This window comes from Trichechus manatus, unplaced genomic scaffold, assembly GCF_000243295.1.
Source record: "Trichechus manatus latirostris isolate Lorelei unplaced genomic scaffold, TriManLat1.0 scaffold00164, whole genome shotgun sequence".
Lineage (NCBI taxonomy): Eukaryota > Metazoa > Chordata > Mammalia > Sirenia > Trichechidae > Trichechus > Trichechus manatus.
Window position 1 is genome coordinate 4,853,492 of NW_004444100.1, and position 27,728 is coordinate 4,881,219.

A 27,728-nucleotide genomic window follows, 5' to 3' on the forward strand; every position below is an offset into this window, starting at 1 on the left:
TGACCCTCTACTTTACCAAGCATGATGTCCTTCTCCAGGGACTGGTCCCTCCTGATAACATGTCCAAAGTATGTGAGACAAAGTCTTACCATCCTCCCTTCAAAGAAGCAATCCATAGTATATTCAATATTCTTCACCAACACCATAATTCAAAGGCATCAATTCTTCTTTGGTCTTCCTTATTCATTGTCCAGATTTTGCATGCATATGAGGCGATTGAAAGCACCATAGCTTGGGTCCGGTGCATCTTAGTCCTTAAAGTGACATCCTTGCTTTTTAACACTAAAGAGATCTTTTGCAGCAGATTTGCCCAGTGCAATGCACCGTTTGATTTCTTGACTGCTGCTTCCATGGGTGTTGACTGTGGATCCAAGTAAAATGAAATCCTTGGTAACTTCAATATTTTCTCCATTTATCATGATGTTGCTTATTGGTCCAGTTGTGAGGATTTTTGTTTTCTTGTTGTTGAGGTGTAACCCGTACTGAAGACTGTAGACTTCAATCTTCATCAGTAAGTGCTTCAAGTCCTCTTCACTTTCAGCAAGCAAGGCTGTGTTATCTGCATATCACTGCCCCCTTGGAAAGACATAGAGTGAGACAAACCTAATACAGTGGATTAGGACTAGACTACTGAGACTTCCGCCAATAGCCAGTGGGTCCCTTTCTAGTGCCAGACACTATACTAGGGCCTTCCACATGCACACTGTCTTATTTAATCCATACCACAGCAGCGTACAGTGGGAATTACAATTACAAAATGAGGAAATGAAGCCATGAAAGCAGAAACCTGACAAAAGTGTTACAGCGACTAGGTAGCAGAACCACTATTTTAGACCCTGGTCTCTTTTCCAAATCTGTAACACGTTTTCCTTTCCTAATATCATAGCTAGATAATATTTAAGCTTCATTCTGCAGATGTCAGGCAACCAGCAAAGGCTTTTTGAGCCCATGGATGGGATAGGATCAGACTTTTTTTTTTTTAAATAATAAAACTGAGGTCTTTTTCATGTGCTTCAGGGTGTTAGATGAAATGTGAGTGGGAGAACAAGATTTCATCGTGTCGTGTGGAACCATCCTAGAGTCACAGCCATGTTAACTGCAAGATATTTCAGTTTCTTGCTTATTGCGCAGGGTAGGGGAAACAATGGGCATTTCTGCCTGAGTGAAATAAAATAGATCTACTTCCTTTAATGAGAGCATTGGGAGATTTTCCTTGAAATGCTGCTTTGAGGATCCTTCCCGTGTAATTCGTATTACAGAATAATTCAGCTCAGCCACAGCCCCAGAATTATTTATCAGATACTCAATGACACAGCCTCAGAGTTACCACCTGGATTATATAGGCACTGTATCTTTACAGGAAACCCTGGTGGCATAGTGGTTAAGAGCTACAGCTGCTAACCAAAAGGTTGGCACTTCAAATCCATCAGGCACTCCTTGGAAACCCTATGGGGCATTTCTACTCCGTCCTTTGGGGTCGCTGTGAGTCAGAATTGACTCGATGGCAATGGGTTTAGTTTTTTGGTTTTATAGCTTTATAGCCTTTTCATCTTCTTTTTTTTTATTTTCATTGTCCAATAATGAAATTATCTGTTAAAAGGGATCTGTGGTGTGAAAGAGGAGTGGAAAGGGAAGTTTCTTCTAAATACCTTCTTTTGAATTAAGAAATATATACATTGGAAACTTACTTTTTCTGTCATCACAAAATTAATACTTCCTACGTGTCATCATGTGTGCTAGTTTAGTGGCTGTCAACCAGAGAAGATTTTGACCCCAGGAGACACTAATTTGCCAATGTCTGTAGAAATTCTTGGTTGTCACAATGGGGAAGGTGCTTCTGGCCTCTAGCGGGTAGAGGTCAAGGATGCTGCTAAGCCCCTACAATGCACAGGACAACCTTTCCACAGCAAAAGATTATCCAGCCCTGAATATCAATGGTGCTAAGGTTGAGAAACACTACCCTAGTTAGAAAGCCAGTTTTTTGGGTTTTTTTAAACGTAAGGAAAAACAGAATATATTATTCAAGTGAACATTAGTATTGTGGATTACAGCACAGTCTTAGAACTCTGTAGATATCCGTGATCAAATACTGCATACTGACACAATGTGTTCTTTACTAGGTTTCAAAGAAGCTTCTTGGGAATATAATATAAATTAGATTCTGACATTACTGCATCTCCAAGATAAATTTAGAAGAATTTGTACTTATAAACATGCTTGATAAACTGTAAAATTCTAAACAAATAAATGTAGTTATTGTTATCAGGAGAAAAAAAAAGCAGAATGTAAAATATTAGTTCCTTTATCCTTCAGGGAAAAAAAATTAAGATAATTCCAGATGGAACAGGGAGGAGGGGGAGAATGAAGGCAGAGAAAACTACAGGTAGTCCACAACTTATGACAGAGTTCCGTTCTGACAACTCCATCGTATGTCACTTCTGACTTAAGCCGAATACCTCTATTTTTTTTTTTTTTTTTTTTTTAGTTTTCATTATTTTTGCCTTTTGTTATCAGTACCTTTATAAATCCAGACTTTGTCTTTGGACATCTGCAACTGAATATCTGAGAATGATAATATCAGCAAATAATGCACTGCAACATTGTATGTAGTACATATTAATAATGGTAAGAAGTACAAAAAAAAAAAAGATGCTTGTAGGTGAGGGTCGTCGTAACTTAAATACGTCATAAGTCAGGGACTACCTGTGTTAAGAGGCCACTGCAATTGCTTGAACTCTCCTCCCAGACAAGAGGGAAGCCCAGGATTCTGACTAGAGTTCCAAAATCTGGAACAGAGAGAGAAAATGAACCATGAAACCAAGGAGGGCCTGAAAGGCAAAGTCCAAATGGAAGGTAAAAGCAGAGTAGAAGAAGGTCCAGAGAGGTAGTCTGAATAAGGAGTTGCTCCAAAGTGGCTGGCTAAGAGGTAATTGCAGCCAGAGATGCCACAGAAATGTGAACAGCTTCAGAAAAGTAGAGAGGATTGTTTCCCAGAGTCACCTCCTTCGATTCCTGGTACTGCCTAAGAGTTAAAAAGATCAAACAAAAATTAGGTACTGAATTTAAGTATGGCAGTGAAAAATGGATTCCAGTGATCGTTGTAATAGTGAAGGGGCTGATCTCACAAGCTTTGGAGTCAGTTTTGGAGTCAGGATTCAAACCCTGCCTCTGCCACTTACTGCTTGTGTCACCCTGGGCAAATCATTGAAACTCTGTGTGCCTCTGTTTCTTCATCTGTAAAATGGGTCACTGTCTAAAGATTAATTTGAGAAGTGTGTGTGAAGTGCTTGGCACTAGTAAATGTTAGTTATTATTATTCCAGAAACATTTCTCAGATACAAACAATAAGGTCAATGACCATTTAGATGAGGGTAAAGGTGAATAATAGGATGATGCCATTAATTAAGATGAGGAAACACAAAAGGAAAAGCTGGCTTAGAGAATAGAGAGAAAATTATGAGTTCAATCTGAGATATGATGAGTTTATGTAAGTGGTTGGTTAACCACATGGAGAAGTACAGGAAGATGTTGGAAATAAAGATCTGTAGCTCAGGCAAAAGTTTAAGACTTGAGATTATTCACAATGTTGACTCCATGTGGGTAGATAAGATTGCCCAAAAAGACTACACAGAAAAGAGAGAAAGGTAAAGAGATAAAACCTTAGGCTATTCCTAGATACCTGTCTTAGTCATCTAGTGCTGCTATAACAGAAATACCACAAGTGGATGGTTTTAACAAAGAGAAGTTTATTTCCTCACAGTTAAAGTAGGCTAAAAGTCCAAATTCAGGGAGTCACCTCCAGGGGAAGGCTTTTTCTCTCTGTCGGCCTTCTCATCAATGTTCCCCCAGACTAGGAGCTTTTTTGCGCAGGGACCCCGGTCCAAAGGATGCTTTCTTCTCCCGGCACTGCTTTCTTGATGGTATGAGGTCCCCAACTCTCTGCTTGCTTTCCTTTCCTTTTATCTCTTAAGAGATAAAAGGTGGTTCAGGCCACACCCCAGGGAAACTCCCTTTACATTGGATCAGGGATGTGACCTGGGTAAACGTGGTGTTACAATCCCACCCTAATCCTCTTTAACATAAAATTACAATCACGAAATGGAGGTCAACCACACAATTCTGGGAATCATGGCCCAGCCAAACCGATACACATATTTTTTTGGGGGACACAATTCAAACCATGACAATACCTAAACATTAGATGATTATATAGTCTTTTAGAGTTTATAAATCACTACACGATCGTGGGGAGGGGGGAATGGTTGCCTTTGAGAGCTTTTGTTGTTTCTAGAATTATTATGCTAAAAGATCCAAGGCCTATATTCTTTATAATCATTATTACTATCATTATCTTAGTCCTTATATGTGCTTTCCCACCTCATTGCCAGCACTGTTAAGTCTGCTGCCCACTGGTAATTTGCTGCTATGGATTTCAAAAAAAAAGCCAAGTTTGTTAGACCTGCCCGAATAAAGACTTCCTTTCTGATTGGAATCTCTTCCTCTGAGGAAAGTGCATGAACATTTATGCCTGGACCTTATGGGCTTCTGATTCTGGCTGTTCAAAAAGGATTTGGTTTGCTGTTGTTTTGTTTGTTATTTTGGTTTGGTTTGTTGTTTGCTTGCTTATTTCTCTATTTTGGGGGGTGTTGTGAGTATGTGAGGTTTCTAGATAAGTGATCTCCACAAAAATAATATAAATATAATATAAATAAGGCAGATGAATGTCTAGTCACATCACTGTTTCTATTTATTGAGACTAGAATGATACTGTACAAATTTTCAACTGAGATTTTACTTAAGACCCTGTCTTTTCAATGTGTGCATTAAAAAATTGATATTAGTAATAAGGGACCGGTAGAACATAAGCCAGCTGTCTTTGCACATTTTTAAAAATTATCTTATAATTTTTTAAAGATTTTTCAAGATGACTATAAACATCAACAAACTTATATTTCCCTGCTTTTCATACATCTGTACGGGCAAGTGTAATTTGCAAAAACATTAAGAAATTCTGTATATTATAAAGAAAATGTCCTATATTCTATCTTGGTGAGTAGTGTCTGGGTTCTTAAAAACCTGTGAGCAGCCATCTAAGATACTCCACTGGTCTCACCCCTTTGGGAGCAAGTGAGAATGAAGAAAACAAGATACAAGGAAAAGATTAGTCCAAAGGACTGATGGACCACAACTACCACAGCCTCCACCAGACTGAGTCCAGTACAACTAGATGGTGCCCAGCTACCACCACTGACTGCTCTGATGGAGATCACAACAGAGGGTCCCAGACAGAGCTGGAGAAAAATGTAGGACAAAATTCTAACTCACAAAGAAAGACCAGACTTACTGGCCTGACAGACTGGAGAAACCCCGAGAGTATGGCCCCCGGATACCCTTTTAGCTCAGTAACGAAGTCACTCCCGAGGTTCACCGTTCAGCCAAAGGTTAGATAGCCCCATAAAACAAACTGAGTCTAATGGAGCCAACAGTCCAAGGACAAGGACTAGAACACAGGAGGGGACAAGAAAGCTGGTAATAGGGAACTCAAGGTTGAGAAGGGACAGTATTGACATGTTCTAGGTTTGTTAACCATTGTGGTAAAACAATACGTGTACTAACTGTTTAATGAGAAACTTTGTTCTGTAAACATTCATCTACAGTAAAAAAAAAGAAAGTCTATATTATAGTAATAATGATAGCAAAATATGTAGTATTTATAACGTGCCAGGTACTGTTTTAGGTACTTTACATATACTAGCTCAGTTACTTCTCACAAGAATTCTGTGAAGTAGATACTATTATTATCTCCATTTTATAGATGAGGAAAATGAGTCATAGAGATGTTAAATAACTTTCTCAAGGTGATTCAGCTCAGAAATAGGAAAACCAGAAGTCAAACTAAAGCAGAATGGCTCCAGAACACACACTCTAACTTTTATGCTATTAACTATTTGAAAGAATGCCTTTGAAATCTCAGAAGGAGTAAGATTAGAAAAGGGGTGAATAGATCATTAGCCCTTTCTTTACATATCAATGTAGTTTCACATGTTACAGATAGCTTTTACTTTTTAATTTGAAGATCATCAAATAAGACAAAATGTTCTGCTGGCACTTCACAAAAAAAAGATATACTGATGACCAAAAGTCGTATGAAAGATGCTCAACTCCATTAGCATGAGGGAAATGCAAATTAAAACCACAACGAGATACCATTTTACACCTACCAAAATAATGAAAATTAAAAATGATATAATACCAATTTTGGTGAGGATATGAAACAACTGGAATTCACAAACATTATTGGTGAGAGTATGAATTGGTATAACCACTTTAGAAAACTACTTGGTGGTATCTATTAAAGCTGAGTTGGAATTGACTCAACAGCAATGTTTTTTTTGGGTTTTTTTTTAAATTAAAGGTGAACATATGTTTACAGCAAGACCTAGCAATTCCATTCTTAGGTATATACCCAATAGAAATGCACACATATATATACTTGGAGCCCTGGTAGTGCAGTGGTTAAGAGCTCAGCTGTTAACCAAAAGGTCGGCAGTTCGAATCCACAAGTTGCTCTTTGGAAACCTTATAGGGCAGTTGTACTCTGTCCTGTGGGATCACTATGAGTCAGAATCGACTCAGTGGCAAAGGGTTTGGTTTTGGTTTTTTGTTTGTTTGTTTTTATGCTTTACAAAACACATGTTTAAGAATGTTTATGGCAACACTATTCATACTAGCTACAAAGTGAAAACAATTCAAATATCCGTCAATAGTTGAATGGATAAATAAAGTGTGGTATAATGACAAATTAAATACTATATTGCACTGAGAAAGAATAAACTATTGCTATGTGCAACAGCATAGATAAATCTCATAAACATCATGAGTGAAAGAAGCCAGACACACACACACACAAATCATGCACGGTATGATTACACTTACATAAAGACCAAAAACAAGCCACACTAATACAGAATGTTAGTAGTCAGGAGACTACTTTCAGGGAGAGGAACGGTAGTGAGTGGAAGGGAACACAAGGGGGCTTCTGAGGTGATGGCAATGTTCGATTTTATTTGTACTCGTTACAAGTGTGTGTTCACATTGTGAAAATTCATCGGACTGGACACTTAGAATTTATGCATTTTCCCACATGTTATACTTCAATAAAAAGTCTTCTAAAACAATAAATTGCTCTGGAGTTAAAAGCAATAACATGAGAAAAGTACTTGGAAATAACACCATCCGTACTATCATAAAAAGCTGCTCAAGCCTGCACCTTTCCTTTTGAAGTTTACACGACACTTATCTCTAGAAGCATATTTGAAAAGTGATCAATTAAACAGTGCTAGAATGGTTCCAGCCTGGATCTTTTGTTAACAATGGGCAAGGGAGGATTATCCAACAGGCAGGGTAAGCACGGTGCTTACCTTGCTTACCAGATCATCTGCAGTGAACAATTTCACATTTTTTCACCACATCAAAGATTCTGCTTCTAGGTACAGGTAGCATCTGCCTCTCTCCCAACCCCACAGCACCCTCCTACAGAATCAAAGCCTCTTTTCAAATTTACAATCCCTGACAGGGGTGGATGACTCAGTAGACAGGGTAAGCATGGGCTTACTTGTGCTTACTTACTAATCTGTAGTGAACAATTTCACATGGGTTTCATTGGTGATTGGTGGATAATCCTCCCGTGACCATGAGTATCTTGCAGAAATTTTCGCAGAGAGCTAAATGCTACAGAAATTCCCAAGACAAATTTAAAGTGATCATACTTAGAAGAAATAGGAATTGCACTATGCTGCTAAAGAAGAAAATATTTATCTGGCAAAGCTGGCAAATTGTTGTGGCAAAGATTAAAGAAAAAACTATTTTTATTGTTGTTGTTTTATTAATTTGATTAATAAGCCCACTGCCATCGAGTCATATTTTGACTGATAGCAACCCATAGAACAGAGAAGAACTGCCTCATAGGGTTTCCAAGGCTGTAAATCTTTTTGGAAGCAGACTGCCAGATCTTTCTCCCATGGAGCAGCTAGTGGGTTTCAATCACCATCCTTCCGGTTAGCAGCCGAGTTCTCAACATTTCACCCCCAGGGCTGCTATTAATTTGTTTAATAGTAATACCCTAAGGTCAGGACTCCTTGTTCATTGATTCATAGAACCAATTCTCAAATAGCGATAGTATGGCTGAGTTTTAAGATGTGGACTAAATACCTACTGCTGTTGTCCCTACCACAGTAAATCCAAAGAAATGATAGGAAAGATATTTTAGAAGAAAGAAGAGGAGGAGAAAGGGAAACAAAGAAGGAAAGAAGAAGAGGGAGGAGGAAGAGAATGAAGAGGAAGAAGAATAAGCATAGTGGTACTTTGAGGTGGGGGTAGAAGGGAACTCTCAATGGACAAGAACCTTTGAGAAATCCATAGGACAGAAATCAAACAGGGTCAACTAAAGAGGGAAACTACAGCCCTAATTGTGAGCAAAACAAAAACCATTGTGGAAAGTGAGAACACAAAAGGGCTTTTCTCCCAAAATTAGTTTATTCCAGAAGGATCATACACCTCACAGTCTTAGGAGCAGTGTGTCCATTTGATGAGAAATGTGATTTTGTTAAATGTATTGGGTAAAATCATGTGTCAGTCATAGAAAGGCTGCAGGAAAAGAGGGTTCAGTACAACATTCACTGAGTATCTCCTATATGTCAAGACTTGGCTAGGAACTAGAAATACTATGATGATAAAAAAAGGCCCCTGATATTGAGAAGTTTACAGCCTATCGTAGGCAATTTCATACAAGCATATCATTTAACATAACGTCATTAAATGTATGGGGTGATACAGGAGGACAGGCAACAAATGGCTTACACTAACCTGAGGGTTCAGAGAAGGCTTCCTAGAGATGACACCTGATCAAAGTCTTAAGGATGAATGAGAATAACTATGCCAGGGTAGTGAACACTTTGTGTGCTATACTAAGGAGCTTGTGTGCAATGCTAAGAAACGTGGATTTCATTTGAAAGATGATGGAGAGTCATTTAAGGATTTCCATTAAGGTAGTGGTTTGACTAAGGAACCCTGGCAGCATAGTGGTTAAGCACTCAGCTGCAAACCAGAAAGTCAGCAGTTAAAACTCAGCCACTCGATGGGATAAAGATGTGGCAATCTACTTCCATAAAGATTACAGCCTTGGAAACCCTATGGGACAGTTCTACCCTGTCCTACAGGGTCACTATGCGTTGGAGTCGACTCGACGGCAGTGGGTTTGGTTTTGGTTTTTTGGTAGTTTGGTTGCTTCTGAATTTTTGGCTAAATTTCTTTGGCTGCCATTTTGAGGGTGAATCTAATGGGATAGGACTGATAGCTGGCACCACAAATTTAGGAGCTGATTTTAAGTGAGTGAGTGAGAGATGATGAGGGCCTCCAACAGGGCATAGTTAGTAAAGAGAAAGGAAATCAAGATGATAGGGAGGATGAAAAAAAAGGAAGACTTGGATGGTATCCAAGCTTTGGGCTTTGTTGACAAGAAGATGGTAGTCGCATTAACTAGAAAGTGGACATATCCAGAAGAAACTTGATTATATGATTCTGAAAATTAGGGGAGAGGTTAGGACTAAGAATACGAATTTAGGGAGTCATGAGCGTGTAAGTTGTACTTAAAACTATGACAGTAAATAATATTCTCAAAGAAGAAAGGATAGAGATTGAAGAGCACAAGGCAAAGGGAAGAACTCCAGAAAACGCTAACATTTAAGGGGTAGACAGAAGAAGAAAATTCAACAAAGGGGTTCACATCAACATGTGATCTAAGCCGCATTGCTGGGCTAAGACAAGGTTCGTCCATAGGGAGAAAATGGAAGTACCACAGGACTGGAGGTTGAAATAGAAAACAATCAAGCTAAAAAGCTAGGAGGTTGTGTCAGAAACACAGGCATTAATTGATCTAGATCTTGAATGAGGGCTGGGGGGGGACTAATAATTTGGAAATGGAGAATTTTTTAAAGATGTCACTTTGATGACTAAAGTGCACCTGACTTTAAAAGTAGAGGGTCAGCAAAAATGAGGGAAACCTTCAATTAATTGGATTGATTCATTAGCCACAACAATGGACTCAAACATACTAAAGACCATGAGGATGGTGCAGGACCAGGCAACGTCCTTTCTACTATACAGGAGGTCACTATGAGTTGGAGCTGACTCAGTGGTGCCTAACAACAACAGTGCTTTCCAGAAAAAGATAATCAACTTGTAAAAACGGATGCAAAAGGAAACAGCAAGAACTTCAGTGTAACTGAAGCACACAATGCATGAAGGAAAATGGCATCAGATCAAGCTAGAAGCATGCATTAGACTAGGTTGTGAAGAGACCAAGGAGTTTGGACATCATCTCCTCTAAAAGGCTAAGGAGTTTGGGCATCATTTCCTCTGACAGGCCTGGAGCAAGCAGAAGTTCTGACGGGGAGTCAGGGCTGCCTCACCTGGCTCTGGCTGTGCAGATTGTGCCCTGCACAAGGGCTCCTCTGTGGGGGCTGAACTCCAGGCCAAACTGCTTGCCAAGTCATTCGCCCTGCATCAGTGGGAGGAAGGGGAGGCTTTCTGTAATTCAGCCTCTTCTCCAGAGAGGGAGCCCTTTTCTAAATTATCAGCCTGAAGAGGTGCCTTTCTTATTGGCTCTCAGTGAGAGGAGTGACATGATCAGATGGACTTTTGCGAGCAACCTCTCTGGCTGTGGTCTAGAAGATGACCTAGCATGAGGAGACACAGTAAACATGAAAAGCAGAGCAGCTATCAGCATGATAAGCACTTGGCCAAAGATGGCAGCCAAGAAAAAGGAAGAGAGGCCAGATCCAGAAACAAGCTCTGTAGTAGAAGTAATAGTGGATAGCTTATGGCTGTGGGGACTGCAGGAAAGGGAAAAGTTGAGGATGATTCAGATTTATTACCCACTGCATTCCTATAGTAAGAGCTGCCCACAATTAATGCTCAACTGATATTTTTCAAATCAAGGAAAAGTAGAGCTTCAAGCAACAAAAATATCTTCAAAGGAAAGGTATTTTCTGCTTGAATGGAATCATTTATTCATAGGAAACAATACCTTGAATCGTCTTACCAGTCCAGTTGCCATCAAGTCAGTTCTAACTCATGGGGGTCCCATGTGTGTCAGAGTATAAATGTGCTCTATAGAGTTTTCAATGGCTGAATTTTTGGAAGTAGATCACCAGGCCTTTCTTCTGAGGTGCCTCTGGGTGGACTCGAACCTCCAACCTTTCAGTTAGCAGCCTAGAGCATTAACCATTTGTACTTCCCATGGTCTCTTTGAATCTTAAGCCTCCTCAATTTTGAGTGAGTTGTAAGCTCAGAGAGCTGGCCTAGAAATTTAGAAAGAGTTACTCCTTGCAGTGCTTCTCAGCCTTGGTTGAACATTATCTAAGAAGCTTTTAAAAATCCCAATGCCTAGACTGGACCAATTGACTCAGAAATGCTCGGAATGGGTCCCAGGCATCTATATATTTTTTTAAAGATCCTGAAGTAATTCCAGTGTGTAGCTGGTGGCTCCCATAGAAATTTTCAATACCTGTTCACAGTGGTTAAGATTTATGCCTGCTAACCAAAAGGTCAGCAGTTCGAATCCGTCAGCCTCTCCTTGGAAACCTTACGGGGCAGTACTACTCTGTCCTGTAGGGTCACTGTGAGTTGGAATCAACTGGACTGCAATGGGTTTTGTTGTTGTTCTTCTTCTTCTAGATTTCTAGATGTGGTTATTAACATAGCATAGGCAAGAACTGGATCACAGGGCATAATGGTATAACCTATTTGACTGTTTTGTCACACCTGAATGCTCCATTTCTTATGAAAAATTTTTACATAGTAACTAGTTCTTCAGAGGCCTGGTTGCTCAGCAGTTAAGAGCTCGGCTGCTAACCAAAAGGTCGGCAGTTTGAATCCACCAGCCACTCCTTGGAAACCATGTGGGGCACTTCTATTCTATCCTGTAGGGTCGCTCTGAGTCAGAATCGACTTGACAGCAACAGGTTTGGGTTTTGGAATCATTAATTCTTCAAAATTAATTCCAACATCTTTGCAAAAGATGAAAAATTAAGGAACTCAATTATGTGGTTTCACTAATTTTAGGAAACTGAATCATGGGCAAAATGGGGGGTGAGGGGATAAGAAAATTAAAAAACAATAGTTTAAAAAGTAAATAATGCACAGGCTTGGAAATTATTTTAAGGCCACTCATTTGCTGATAAGGTTACACATCTTCCAATAGTCAAAAAGACCAAATGCTAATAGAAAAAACGAAAAGGTTAAAAATAATTTAAGGACCAGAATGTGAGTAAGTTGTAAACAGTAATAAGGTTCAAAAAAAAGGAAAAGCAAAAAAATAAAAATAAAATAAAATTTGAAAAAAAGGAGTAGATTTGACTCACTGATCGAAGACCAGACAAGTTGTGAGATGACATCAAGGGCACCATATATGAAGAAAGAAAAAGGTCATTAAAAAGACAGGAAAGAAGGAAAAAGAAAAAAGGAAAAGCAAAAAACCTAGGGCAAGGAGAGACCTAGGTTCTAGCCCTGGGGCTTTCCCACCAAATACTGCACCTAAACTTGGAGGCCATGTCTCCTGACTGAGCCTCACTTTCCTCATCTATAAATGAGCATCCTTGCCCTGTGAGTGCCAATCATCTGTAGCAGCTGAACATTCTCTCATTCTCTTGCTTTTTGCTTGCTGAAAGTGAAGAGGACTTGAAGCACTTACTGATGAAGATGAAAGACCACAGCCTTCAGTATGGATTACACCTCAACATCAAGAAACAAAATCCTCCAACTGGACCAGTAAGAAACATCATGATAAATGGAGAAAAGATGAAGTTGTCAAGGATTTCATTTTACTCGGATCCACAATCAACACCCATGGAAGCAGCAGTCAGAAATCAAAAGACCAATTGCATTGGACAAATCTGCTTGCAAAAGACTTCTTTAAAGTATTGAAAAGCAAAGATGTCACCTTGAGGACTAAGGTGCGCCTGACCCAAGCCATGGTGTTTTCAATCGCCTCATATGCACGCGAAAGCTGGACAAGGAATAACGAAGACTGAAGAAAAATTGACGCCTTTGAATTGTGGTGTTGGCGAAGAATATTGACTATACCATGGGCTGCCAAAAGAATGAACATGTCTGTCTTGGAAGAAGTACAACCGGAATGCTCCTTAGAAGCAAGGATGGCGAGACTACGTCTTACATACTTTGGACATGTTATCAGGAGAGATCAGTCCCTGGAGAAGGACATTATGCTTGGTAAAGTAGAGGGTCAGCGAAACAGAGGAAAACCTTAACGAGATGGATTCACATAGTGGCTGCAACAATGGGCTCAAGCATGACAACGATTGTAAGCATGGCGCAGGACCCGGCAGTGTTTCGTTCTGTTGTACATGGGGTCGCTGTGAGTCAGAAACAACTTAACGGCACCTAACAACAACGACAGCATTGTTTTTAGCTCAAAGTGAGCAGGCCGAAAGTAATTTTAGCCTCTCCCTTCTTGACATGAAGACAGGAAGAGCATCGCTAACCAGAGTAGTCTGAGGACCCAACACAGGCAATGCTTGTTTTTTACCAATCCACAACAGATAAGAATTTGAGAGTAAAGATTTAGAAACTTTCATAGTAATTTGACAGTCTCTATTGAGTCAAAAAATAAAATACTGATGCTTGTATTTTGTATATATTTGTATTTTTATTTCACTTTTCTAGTAATTACTTTTTGTTCTATTTTATAAAAGTGTAAGTCCACAGCAAGTTAGAAATTTTTGAAAATTAGTCTTCTACCACATAGTTTGGGAAGCACTGCTACATTTGAACATCAGTGCTTAAGGTGAACACAGAAAGGAAAAAGAGAAGTCAGACAAGTTAATTTTTACCAAAAACCCATTGCCGTTGAGTCAATTCTGACTCATAGCGACCCTATAGGACTGCGTAGAATTGCCCCACAGGGTTTCCAAGGAGCAGCTGGTGGATTCGAACTGCTGACCCTTTGGTTAGCAGCCAAGCTCTTTACCATTCTGCCACCAGAGTTCCTGGAATACATTAGAAAGTGTTAAACCCACTTTGAATTTATATTTTAAAATTGTATTTCATTTTATATTAGATTCTTGTTATTTTCTGCCTTAGGCCTATATGTATTGCTAAAAGCTCTTTAAAATAACCTGTATTAGTAAACAGTCAGTAAAAGTTACAAAAAGTAAAGAAGCCCACCTTCTAAGAGAATCACAATATAAAATGTCAAATAACACCAAAAAGTTATTAATTCCTGTTGGGAAAGGGAAATACTCTTCCTTTTAAGAAGAAAAAGAAAAATCATTCCCTTCTGATTGGAAATGGCTAATTGTAGAGTTTCAAACTATTAGCGTAAAGACATCCTTGTTTAAAAATGAGGAAGCTTGCACAAGGGAGTTAGTTGATTAGTTTTCCCAAGATCATGCAGCGAGTGAGTGGGGAAGCAAGGATTCAAACCTGAGATTCTATAATCTAACAATGGCTGCACTTTTTCTGCTGCTCTAGGCTCCTCCACCATAAAAATTTTCAGTGGGAACCCTGAGAATGAATGCTTATATAAGCTTCACTTCCAGTTGCCTGGAGTAGGGTAATGAATATTAACATAATGTGGAATGCTTATAAATCTCCTTAATCTGTAAACGTCCCTGTTCTGCACATAAAGGTCAATATTTGCCTCAAACCGGCTTGCATATCCACACAGAAAAATATAAGAGGAGAGGAAAGTCAGTGCTATCCACATCAGCTGTCTTGATGTCTAATTTAGTTTCAGCTAGGTTACTTATAAATATCCTCCAAAAGGAAACCCTTCAATCTTTTTAGGAAATAAGTGGGGTATCCATTAGAAATACGTGAATATCCCTGAGATTATATAATCACTGTGAGGAGTCCTTGGATGACGCAGTTAAGCACTTGACTACTAACTGAAAGGCTGACAGTTCTAATTCACCCAGAGGTGCCTTGTAAGAAAGACCTAGCAATCTGCTTCCAAAAGGTCACAGCCATGAAAACTCTATGGAGCACAGTTCTACTCTGCAACACCCGGGGTCACCATGAGTCAAAATAGACTTGATGACAACTAGTTTTATTTTTTTTCCTAGACAATGCCAGAAAATCCAGATCTTTTTAAAATATGGATAATACAATTTTTTTTTTAGTCTATTTGGCATTGTTTAGTTTTAGCTTGAGAATATAGCGTTTTATTTATTCACTAATAACCCAAAACCCCGTTGCCACTGAGTCGATTCCAACTCATAATGACCCTATAGGACCGTGGAGAACTGCCCCATATGGTTTCCAAGAAACGGCTGGTGAATTCAAACCGCCGACCTTTTGTTTAGCAGCTGTAGCTCTCAACCACTGTGCCACCAGGGCTCCATTATTCACTAACAGATACTAAAATTAACAGTAAATCTGTTTTTTTACCATGCCCAAAACCATGTGACAAAATATTATGTCTTACTTGCACATGCTTGTGTCATTTTAAAGACTGAGAATAAATAATCCCTTAATTCTTAGAATCACTAACTAAAAGCAAATATTTATTAAAGGACACAAACTATCATAATGAAATCACTTCAATAACAAGAGCGATTCAGATTTAAAAGAAGCTTATTATCTTACCTTAAGATAAATTTGAAGTATGTAGACCTGGTCCTTGGGTGTCGAAAATGGTTTGCACTTGACTACTAACCCAAAGTTTGGTGGTTTGAACCTACTCGGTGGCACCACAGAAGAAAGGTCTGGTGATCTGTTTCTGTAAAGATTACAGCCAAGAAAATCCTATGGAGCTGTTCTACTCTATAACACATGGGTGAGAATCGACTGACAGCAACGGATTTGGTTTGGCTTTAGACCTGGTCTGGGATTATAATGGCATTCGTTCTGAATCTTTGGGTTTCAGTCATCACTCACTTTTTAAGTAAACCCTTAGCTGACTGTACAAAGGTCTAAGTTGGTCTGATTAGAATCTATCCATCAGTCAGTCTTTTGGCTTGTGAGATACAAATGGCATATACCGGGGTGATGCTGCAGGATTATGTGGAAGACAGTAAAGAAATAGAAAAGTAAAAATAGAATAAAATCTAATTACACAAAGTTTCGCTTAAAACAAAAATTGATTGAGTTCTGCCCAAAGTGGCTTGTTGTTTCCTGTGCCAGGAACTACTGTGCAGGCCCAGCAGGAAGTGTGCTACAGAGCAGGATCACATTACACCCTTGTTTTATGGTCCATTTCACTTATTTAATGCAATCCGAGAACCTGCAAAAGGAACATGCTAGAAGGAGGGAATAGATTTTTTTGTCTTGTTTTGTTTTTTTTTAAGCTTTTTTGAATCAAAACATTTGTTTTTACAAGGTGCTTAACGTCCCAGAGAAACAGGACTTCCAGAGTTACATGGTGAAGACATTTCTTTTTTGTCACAAAATTTAATGCAGGATACAAAGTTGAGTTATGACTAGAGTTGAGTTATGTCTGTTTCCCTTGCTGTCATACTCAAATAATTTTAAACGTGAAGAATTACAGCTGTGTGCATGAATAGTCTAAATCATTTTGGATTCCGTAGAAGCTTTTCTTAGGGTCCATAATTGATAGAGAGCCATGATGTTGGGGGGTGAGGTGGGAGGAAAAGAATATATTTAAGATGCAAAATAGAAATTCATTTGTCAAGCAAAGGAATGAGTCCATTCAACTGTATTCCTTGAAAATGTGTGAATTGAACAACTGGATTTCCTCGTGGTGGCATATGCCACTCCTCACACACTGTCTGTTTTCCCCTCCAGAGACCTCAGTATGAACAACATCAGTCAGCTGCCCCCGAATCCCCTGCACAATCTCCGCTTCCTAGAGGAGCTGTAAGTATCACTGCAGTCTTGATGTGTCTCGTCAATGCGGGATACATTCTTGTGTTTGTCTCTCGTATTTACTGTGGGAACCAGATAAAACTAGGCAAGAGAGCTGTCAGCACCAACAATATTGGCACATGAGGAAACACTTAGTGGGGGGAAAAAAAGAAAAATTGCTTATGATTCTGGAAATCAACTTATAAAAGAGTTTACCATGAGGCTACAACTTTCTAAGGTGAGACTGAGCCAAACAAATTAAAATTTTAAAACAAAGACTGTTTAGAAGAGCTGGGTAGCTCTTTGGAAATAGTTAACGCAGCAGGATATTAAAAAGTTTGAATACTGGTTCATGTTTATTAAAATAGCGAGTAATGCTGTAATCAAAACCAAAAACTGCTGCTTGGTATGGCTTATGACAAGGAAAATTGAGCCCACATTTCCTAGCACCAAAACTTCTTGTCCTAATCACTTTTAATTACTATTTCCCTGCTTTTATATTTAGCCTCCCTCAAGCCTTGAACAGAAAATCATGAAATCCACAGAGAAGTCAAAACTGGACTCTCCCAAACTCACTGTAAAAAATTAAAAAATGAAAAAGGACGAAGCTAAAATTAGTTAATGATACAGAGGAAACTTGATTAAGTCTAGTAATCATTTTCCAGAAGATGAAAAAGAACTGTATAAACCAAAAATCTGCATTTAAAAATGCATTTGATCCCATTACCCTTTTGAGTGAAGGTGACTAAGGAAGTGATGCACCATTACGGTCCTCGTGAAGAAACTCTGGCACCATCAGTTAAATAAATTCTATGACTGTTGATTAAAGGAATTGTTTAGGAATGATCTCTTTTGAAAATACTTCTTTTATAAATCCTAAAGTCAGCGCCCAATTTTGGGAGTAATTTAAATTGTTGATGCAACACATGATCCACCTTGGGGGGTGGAAAGAATGTTCCATCATAACCGAATTGCGTTACCTTGTTCATTTTTTTCAAGAGGATAATATTCTCAAATTTCTAGAGAATATTAGAGTTTTCAGCTTGAGAGTTCTATCTGGAGTCCCTGAGTTGCATAAACAGTTAAGTGCTCAACTACTAGCCGAAAGGCTGGCAGATCAAACCCACCTAGAAGCACCCTAGGACAGGCCTAGTGATCTGCTGCCAAAAGGTCATAGCCTTGAAAACCCTATGGAGCAGTTCTGCTCTGCACACATGGGGTCAGCATGAGTCTGAATTAACTCAGCAGCAACTAACAACAATAGTTTTATCTATATTTATTTTCAAAGGCATTATATTTTTAAGAAATACTATTGTTTTACTACTGGAATCAGTTGAATATGCCCAAATTGTTTTTGAGAAGTATGGTAGGGTATCTTAAGATACCGAGTCTATACGGTAAGTTTTTATTATTCAAGGGATGAATTTTCACTCTGGGTTGTCCAGGTTCCTCTTCTCTTTCTTCTCTTTTCTCTCCTGCCCTCCTCATTGCTAGAATTTAACCTTCATAAGGGCTGGGACCATGTTTGTCTTAGTCACAGCTGGTATGTAATGAATAATCAGTAACTTTTTGATGAATGAATGAGAAAGCAAAACATATCAAAGTAGCTTCTTATACACGCTAACTGCTTTAGAAAAAGAATAGTGGAATTGACATTAGCAATATTTTTAAAGATTGTTTTTAGTGAATGTTAAAAATCAGGGTTTTTTTGTTTTTTGTTTTTTCTTTCTTATTTACATCCTTCTCATTCTCTCTGCTCCACCACAATTAATATACAGTAAAAAACCAAACCAAACCTGTTGTCATCGAGTCAATTCCAACTCATAGCCACCCTACAGGACAGAGTAGAACTGCCCCATAGGGTTTCCAAAGAGCAACTGGTGGATTTGAACTGCCGACCTTTTGGTTAGCAACTGTAGCTCTTAACTGCACCACCAGGGCTGCTAATATACAATACTTAGTCCAATTTACCACCATATTTCTAATGTATACATTTCCTATCGTTTTCTCTTTAATTTCTTATAATATCCTGTAATGAAAGACTCCCCCTCCCCTCCAAAACACACCTCAACTTTAGGCCACAAACTGAATCAGTAAATAGTTCACTTCCCCCAAGACTTTGTTTAATAGAGTTCCTTCTTTGGTGGCCCAGCTTATTCAAAATAACTCCTCTTTCTTCAAGGCGAATGTTAATTCTGTTCCAAGGCCAGTTTCTCAGAAAGATAATTGATAAAAATTGGGGGGGGGGGGCTTATCATTAAAAAATGCTATTTTTCTGAAATACCTTATTTTTATGTCTCTGGATATCCCATTAAGGTATTTTGACAGTGGAATCACAGAATTTTAGAAACAGAAGGGACTTTAAGGGCTGTTCATTTTGTTTTCTCATTCTGTTCTGGAATCGCCTTTGCTGAGCTGGCTGACTTGCTAAAGTTAAAAGCAAGAAAGACCGCTTTCCCATATATAATTCTATGTTGCATTTAACTGATGTTTTGAAGACATCATTATTCATTTAATAGCAAAAAGGGATAGTATTTGTAGAATCTGGAAAAATGATCAACTCTGTTTGGTTTCTTTGCTCTGAAGGCTAAATTTAGGGTTTTTTTTTTTTTTTTGAACACCCCTTTAGCAGAGCATTTTGATATACCTTTATGTCACTGATTGCTTTTTGTTAGACTTACCTGTGATTAAGTCTATAGTCTCTTCTAGAGTATAAGATCTTCAAAATAATAATATAAAATAATAATAATAGTAACAAAAATAATATCGTACTCTGTGCCAGGCACTGTCCGAAGTGCTTTACACACACCAGCTCACTGAATCCTCTTGACAACCCCATAAAGGTAGATATTATTATTATTCCCAGTTCACAAATAAGAAAACTGAGATACAGAGAAAATAAGGAACTTGGTCAAGATAATAGAGTTGGTAATTGCCAGAGCTAAGATTCAAATGCAGGTCAAAAATAAGATTCAAACCTACTTTCAATCCATTCTCTGAAAGTGGAGGGAAGGTTAGCAATTATGCTTAGTTCATCTGTGCTTTTTTTCCCTGATAGTACTAGTACATAGGTTTGCACAGATTTGAAACTTTTAAAACGTAGTTAAAACTGAATTGAGTAATGATAGATGTGTGTGTATGCATTTTGTTGCATTGTTAGGTACTGTCAAGTCTATTTCGAATACAGCAACCCCAAGTGACAGAGTAGAACTGCCCCATGGGGTTCTCTACAGGGTAATCTTTACAGGAACAGATCACCAGGTCTTTTTCCCACGAAGCCACTGAGTGGGTTCGAACTGCCAACCTTTCAGTTAGCAGCTGAGCACTTTATCATTAAGCCACCAGAGCTCCTACTATGTATGTGTATGTGCCGGGCAGTGTTTCGTTCTGTTGTACATAGGGTTGCCATGAGTCAGAACCAACTCGACAGCACATGCAGGGAGTGAGTGAAAGAGAAATGAGGAAAGAGCTATCTACCCAGCAGGGGAGATAGACTGGGCATTCAGGTTATTAATTCAGTGACAAAGTATGTTGGCCGTGAGAAAATTATCATCAGAATTTTCAGGTGTAGAATTTCACCAATCTAGCATTGCTCAATAAGTACAAAACTTCAGTTACTATTTTTACATATAAATACATATACTTATGCATCATGTTTTACATAGTATTTTTCTTGAACTAACAAATGAACATCCATATAGTGAAATATCAATGTTTAGATATCTGTCATTGTGTGTGTGTCTTTTGTGACATTAGGGCACGATTCTGAAAGCTTAAAGTCTTTTATCCAGTTCATTTAACTTTTCTTTATGTTTTATTTCTTTATACATCAAATAGAAAACTACTCCTGATACTGTCAATAATGATATCATTAAAATCCTACAACAAAATTCAATTTTTGAAAATCACTATTAATAAAGTCAAGCTCCTCTTAGCTCTAATTACCCAATTTATCATTTTCCTAGTTTAAGTCATTTAACCAGGTAATAAACAGCGTGGACAGCCATGGATCATCCCTCATCCATCCTTGGGGCTCAGAAAAGGCCACATAGTTCAAAATTGTTCAAGAATCAATAAAGCCCTAGAGATATTCACTGATTTAATGTTTTAAAACTTATTATAGCCCTGCATAAAGTAACTATCTGGAGCAAGTATTAAGAAGAAGAAACGCCATCATAGTTAATGGTCTCCCTTTCTCCCTGCTGGCATTCTGGGACGCTTACTATCTGGGTCACATGATTTGGCACATTCAAGGATTGTTCTTTAGTCATTATTTGTTATTTTTTTATGAATCCCACAAGTTTACCAGTTGTGCACAGACCAAACACCCGGCTGGTGGCAATTTGATATCAAAGGGGAAAGAGAGCCTTTCTTTTTTGCAAAAAACAAAACAAAACAAAAGCTGGTGTGAGGGTGGTGAGGCTGTGCTGTGTAGAGAGAAAAGCCCAGTATTTAGATCCAGAAGCCTAGGACTCCCACCCTGGCTCTGCCACTTACTAGATCATAATCCATGTAAGTTCGCTGGGCCTCAGGGGATAATGGTGCAAGCTGCCCTGCCTGTCTTTGGAGATATTTCTGAGGATCAAATGAATTGATGATGAAAGAACTTTGGTGACTATAATACATACACTGAGATGTATTAGTAAAATGAAAACACTTTCAAGAACATACCGCCTTGTTTCCTATTTCATGAGCTAGATTTGGCAGGAAGCCCAAGGATATGAGACTTGTGAAGCAAAAGCCGTTTCGAACTCTGGGCTTTAATGGATGTAGGCAACCATTGCAGATAGTTCTTTACCAAGTTTTACCATCCTAAGAAATCGTCATATTTCTCTCCAGTAGTATCTGGTGTCCTCTCAGTTATATTTATTCAGTTCTACTAGAAGCTTCATGTTAGTGCTTGCTATGTGGACAAATAAAAGATCCTACATTTGGTCCATCAGAGAGCATGGTTCAGATGTTAGGAGCTAATGGCAGATGGTGCCTGTCATGGATTGAATTGTGTCCCCCAAAAATATCTGTCAACTTGGCTAGGTCATGATTCCCAGTATTGTATGATTGTCTACCATTTTGTCATCTGATGTGATTTCCCTATGTGTTGTAAATCCTATCACTGTGATGTAATGAGATGGATTAGTGGCAGTTATATTGATGAGATCTACAAGGTTAGATAGTGTCTTAAGCCAATCTCTTTTGAGATATAAAAGAGAGAAGCCAGCAGAGAGATGGAGGACCTCATACCACCAAGAAAGCAGTGCTGGGAGCAGAGCACTTCCTTTGGACCTGAGGTTCCTGTGCTGAGATGCTCCCAGACCAAGGGAAGACTGATGCATCACAAGGACCTTCCTCCAGAGCTGACAGAGAAAACCTTCTCCTGGAGCTGATGCCCTGAATTTGGACTTGTAGCCTACTGGACTCTGAGAGAATAAACTTCTCTTTGTTAAAGCCATCCACCCATGGCGTTTCTATTATAGCAGCACTAGATGACCAAGACAGTGCCTATTGCTGACATCTACAAGTTACATTAAACCTAGATTGGTAGCTTGATTAACCCAGGGGCAGGGAGGGGAGAGAAATGAAATATTGCCATTTTGCACAGTCTAAGTTAAAGGCCTTTACTTCAGAGTAACATTTAAAATCTTCCCAGATTCTAGCGCTATTGGAACCAAATAGTTTAGGAAGGAAACATGAGAAGCTCTAGGGAGGTCTGTTTTTAAGTTACTACTGTTCCCTGGAACTGTTTGCTCATATTATGGTTGGCTTTGAAGAATCTCTATATAAATAGTATATATCTATTATTGCAGATGAAATTTATACCGAGAGTTACCACCAAACTTCCTGAAAGTACAATCTATGCTTGTTACTACTACTTTCTCACCCTGTTGCTGAAAATGGTGAAAGCTGTACTGCCCATCTTTGGAGATTTCTCTGAGGATCAAATGAAATGATGATGAAAGTGGTAAACTATAACTCAGGTTGTGTTAGTAAAATGAGAGCATGTTTGTGACCATGTGTAATCTTCATGTCCACCGGCCTCGTCACAGTGCTCAACCTACTGTCTCCAAGGATCTGGTGCTTGATTATCTGCCCTGCTCCTTGAAACTCTTTCCTGGTGTTTTTCCTGATAATTCTTTTCCTACCTCTCTGCCTCCTCCTTTTTTTCTTCCTTAGCATTCCTTTCTCCCCCACCTCCAACTCTATAAAATATAGTCATTTCCCAGATTTCACTAATTGTCTAAGAGCAAAGAAGAACACAAACATGGCTTAGACGGAGAATGAATAACAAGGTCGTGATAAGGAGTGTCTTAGTTACCTATTGCTGCTGTAACAGAAATACCCCAAGTGGGTGACGTTAAAGATGAGAAATTAATTTTTTCACAGATCTAGAGGCTGGAAGTCCAAACCAAGGTCTCAGTTGTGTCAATTCCTTCCTTGTTGGCAGCCTCCAGGCATTCTTTAGTTCTTGATGATCCTCACATGGCATCTGTCTTCCCCAGTACCGGAACTCCTATCTCTGTGTCTGTGCATCTCTTTATATCACGCAGAAGTGATTAGGTTTAGGACACCCCCTACATTGGTATGACCTCATTAACATAACAAAGAGAACCTTCTCTCCAAACAGGATTACATCAGCTGCCCACATGACACCTCCTCATACTCCCGACAAATACTTTTAAACTCAACATGTGCAGAACCAAATTCATCTACGCATTCCCCACACACATCCGCACATCCAAGCTTTTTTACCTGTTTTTCCTGCTTGTCACCAGCATTCTTGGTATCCAAACTTACGACTTCTGTGTCTATCACTCCTTCTGTGTCTGTTGTTGTTTCTCCCTCACCCCCTATATCTAGCCAATTTCCAAGTCCTAAAGCTCATAATTCCACATTGTCTTTCCCATTTATCTGCTTTATTTCATCATCACCTAGTTGAGGTTTGAACTGACTCATCTGGATAACTGTTAAAATCCATTAACTAACCACTTCTCTTAATTCTCCCAACAAGTAATAAATCATTGTCCCTGGGGATGGAGACCATGAAGGTCTCCAGGTGATATTTTATATATATATATTAAACTGTGAGAACCATTTCAGAACTTCCTATCCTTGAATGTGCCTTAGAATCACCAGATGCACTTTTTAAAAATACTGATGACCAGGGCTTACCTCCAGAGATTCTGGTTGTATGGGTCTCATCTCAGTTGGGGCCCAGACATCATTTTGTTTAAAAGCTCTCAGGTGGGTTGAGGCCCACTGGGATATATGGACACATTACCACAGAGGCAGACAGGGACCCAGCAGTTGATGTAGGCACTAAAGGGAAGGTCTGAAGTTGAGAGATGACTCTGAGTAAAGTTATGAGGTTAGGTACCAGGAGCCTGGTGAGGTACAGTTAAAAGAAATGGGGAAGTCATTGGGGACAACTGATTTTGGACAACAAGATGCTTAGTTCTTAATATATTAGGCATAAGGTGCCAGCAGGACATCCAAATGGAAGTGTCAAATAGCAGGCGGAATGTGAGTAGTCTGGAGCATGATTCTGTTGTAGCGATAACAATTGAGGAGTTGTTTAAAAAGACATAATGATTAAAGGTGCTGGGTGGATGAGCATCTTGAGAGAGATTATAGGTTCTGTGTTTCCCAGTGTGGTTCTCCACCTACATCAAATTTACCTAGGCTGCTTATTAAAAATGCAGACTCCCAAATTCTATCCCAAGAAATTCTTATTCACTAGGTCTGGATTGGGACCTGGGAATCTGAATTATTCATGGCTCCTAAGATGATGGGCATTGCACACTATAGTTTGAGTACCACTATATATATATATATATATATATTTATATATATATGGAGGCCTGATGGCACCAGTGGTTAAGTGTTTGGCTTTTAACGGCAGATAGCCAAATATATATATATAACCAAAAACAAAACAAAACCCATTGCCGTCAAGTCAATTCCGACTTATAGCTACAGTATAGGACAAAGTAGAAATGCCCCATAGGATTTCAAAGGAGCAGCTGGAGGATTCAAACTGCCGACCCTTTGGTTAGTAACTGAGCTCCTAACCACTGCGCCATCTGGGCCACTAAGTGGAGAGAAAAGAAAATGTGTAAGGACAGAAACTTGAGGAAAATCTGTATTTGGGAGAATAGAATTAAAAGAGGTGCTAGCAAGGAGAAGAGAAAGGACCATTCAAAGCAATGAGAGTAGTCAGATTGTACTGGATCTGGAAGACAATGCGAGGAGTTTGAATAATAAGCAATAGTTTTCTTATGGCCAATCCTTCAAGTGATACAGTGTCTTTGTGTCCTTGTGTTTTTCCTGTTTTGGGTTGGTTACTCCTAACCAGCCTAAGCTCCAGACCAACCTACTTTTAACCAAAAAAAAAAAAAAAAACAAACCCGTTGCGGTCGAGTCAATTGCAACTCATAGCGACCCTGTAGGGCAGAGTAAAACTCCCCCATACAGTTTCCAAGGAGCACCTGGTGGATTCAAACTGCTGACCTTTTGGTTAGCAGCCGTAGCACTTGACCACTACGCCACCAGGGTTTCCCAAGGTAATGGTTAAAAAACCAAGTTTCATAACCAAAATTCTATGCTTGAATCCAAATTCTCTTGTATAAGCTTTTCTATGTAAACATGAGCAGATAACCTCTCTTAGGCCTATTTTCCCATCTGTAAAAGGAGATGATAACATCACTTTTTAAATATGGTTGTTATAAGACTTAAAAACACAATGTATATAAAATGCTTAACATTGTGCCTAGCATTTATGAATTGTATTTGAAAAATGGTAGCTACAAAGATAAAGAACAATGATGAATCTGCAAAGCATCTCACAACGTGGATGAATCTGGAAGTCATTATGCTGAGTGAAATAAGTCAATCACAAAAGGACAAATACTTATGAGACCACTACTGTAAAAACTCATGAAAAGGTTTATGCACAAAAAGAAACAATCTTTGATGGTTATGAGGGAGGGGAAGTGTGGGGATGGAAAAACACTTAAATAGACAATAGATAAGTGGTAACTTTGGTGAAGGGTAAGACAGTACACAATACTGTCCAAGGCAAGGTCATGGAAGTTCCATAGACACATCCAAACTCCCTGAGGGACCAAATTACTGGGCTGAGGGCTGAGGGAACCATGGTATCAGGGAACATTTAGCTCAATTGGCATAACACAGTTTATAAAGAAAATGTTCTACATTCTACTTTGATTAGTAGCGTCTGGGGTCTTAAAAGCTTATGAGCAGCCATCTAAGATACTCTACTGGTCTCACCACGTTTGAAGCAAGGGAGAATGAAGAAAACCAAAGACAAAAGGGACAGATTAGTCCAAAGGACTAAGGGACCACAACTACCACAGCCTCCACCAGACTGAGTCCAACACAACTAGATGGTGCCTGGCTACCACTGACTGCTCTGACAGGGATCACAATAGAGGGTCCCAGCCAGAGCTGAAGAAACATGTAGAACAAAATTCTAGTTCACAAAAAAAAGACCAGACTTACTGGCCTGACAGAGACTGGAGAAACACAAGAGTATGGCCCACGGACACCCTTTTAGCTCAGTGGTAAAGTCACTCCCGAAGTTCACCGTTCAGCCAGGGATTGTGGACAGCCCCATAAAACAAAATGGGACTAATGAGGCACAGCAGTCCAGGGACAAGGACTAGAAGGCAGAAGGGGACAGGAAATCTGGTAATAGGGAACCCAAGGTTGAGTAAGGACAGTGTTGACATGTAGTGGGGTTGTTAACCATTGTCATAGGGTAACATGTGTACTGTGTAATGAGAAACTTTGTTCTGTAAACTTTCATCTAAAGTGAGAATAGCAGCACAACTGGAAGAATGTAATCGATGTTGTTGAATTGTGCATGTAGAAATTTTTGAAATGGTGTATCTTTGGCTATGTATATTTTCACCAAAAAAAAAAAAATGTCAAGAAGGGAGAGGGTTAACATGTCATGGGGTTGTTAACCAATGTCATAAAACAATATGTGTACTGACTGTTTAATGAAGAACCTTCACCTAAAGTATAATAAAAAAAAAAGTTGAAAAAAAAAAAAAGGGACAGATTAGCCCAAAGGACTAAGGGACCACAGCTGCCACAGCCTCCACCAGACTGAGTCCAGCACAACTAGACGGTGCCTGCTACCAGCAGTGACTGCTCTGACAGGGATCACAATAGAGGGTCCCAGGCAGAGCTGAAGAAAAATGTAGAACAAAATTCTAGTTCACAAAAAAAAGACTAGTCTTACTGGGCTGACAGAGACTGGAGAAACCCAAGAGTATGGCCTCTGGACACTGTTTTAGCTCAGTAATGAAGTCACTCCTGAGGTTCACCATTCAGCCAAAGATTAGACAGGGCCACAAAACAAAACAACACTAAATGGGCTCACTAGCCCAGGGACAAGGAAGAGAAGGCAGGAAGGGATAGGAAAGCTGGTAATGGGGAACTCAAGGTTTAGAAGGGGAGAGTGTTGACATATCGTGGGGTTGGCAACAACGTTACAAAGCAATATGTGTATTAATTGTTTAATGAGAAACTAGTTTGCTCTGTAAACCTTCATCTAAAGTACAATCTGAAAAAAAAGGTAGCTACTATTTGTATGCCCAAAAGCGCTGTCCATGGCATATTGAAAGTGCTTAAGGAAATTCTGTTGAATTTAAATTTGATGCATAATGAGGAAGGAATACTCTACAACTGTTTCTGATCTGGTTATGTAAGGAGTAGCCAGCCATCTTGGAATAGGCGGCATTGTATAGAACATATCGTATAGGAGAGCTGACTGGACTGAGGTAATTAAGGAAGACTTCACAAAGGAGTTAAAAATTGCA

The 27,728-nt window shown here is 39.1% G+C and overlaps 1 protein-coding gene across 3 annotated transcripts in view; it reads left to right on the forward strand.

Annotated features, from left to right (window-relative positions):
• The window catches only part of LGR5 (leucine rich repeat containing G protein-coupled receptor 5), a 141,794-nt gene that overhangs the window by 49,525 nt on the left and 64,541 nt on the right, over positions 1-27,728 (forward strand). For all 3 annotated transcript variants that reach the window (XM_004386449.1, XM_012558399.1, XM_012558400.1), the window contains exon 2: positions 16,825-16,896. In XM_004386449.1, coding sequence (XP_004386506.1) covers positions 16,825-16,896 — 72 coding nt within the window. The remainder of the gene's footprint in view (positions 1-16,824; positions 16,897-27,728) is intronic.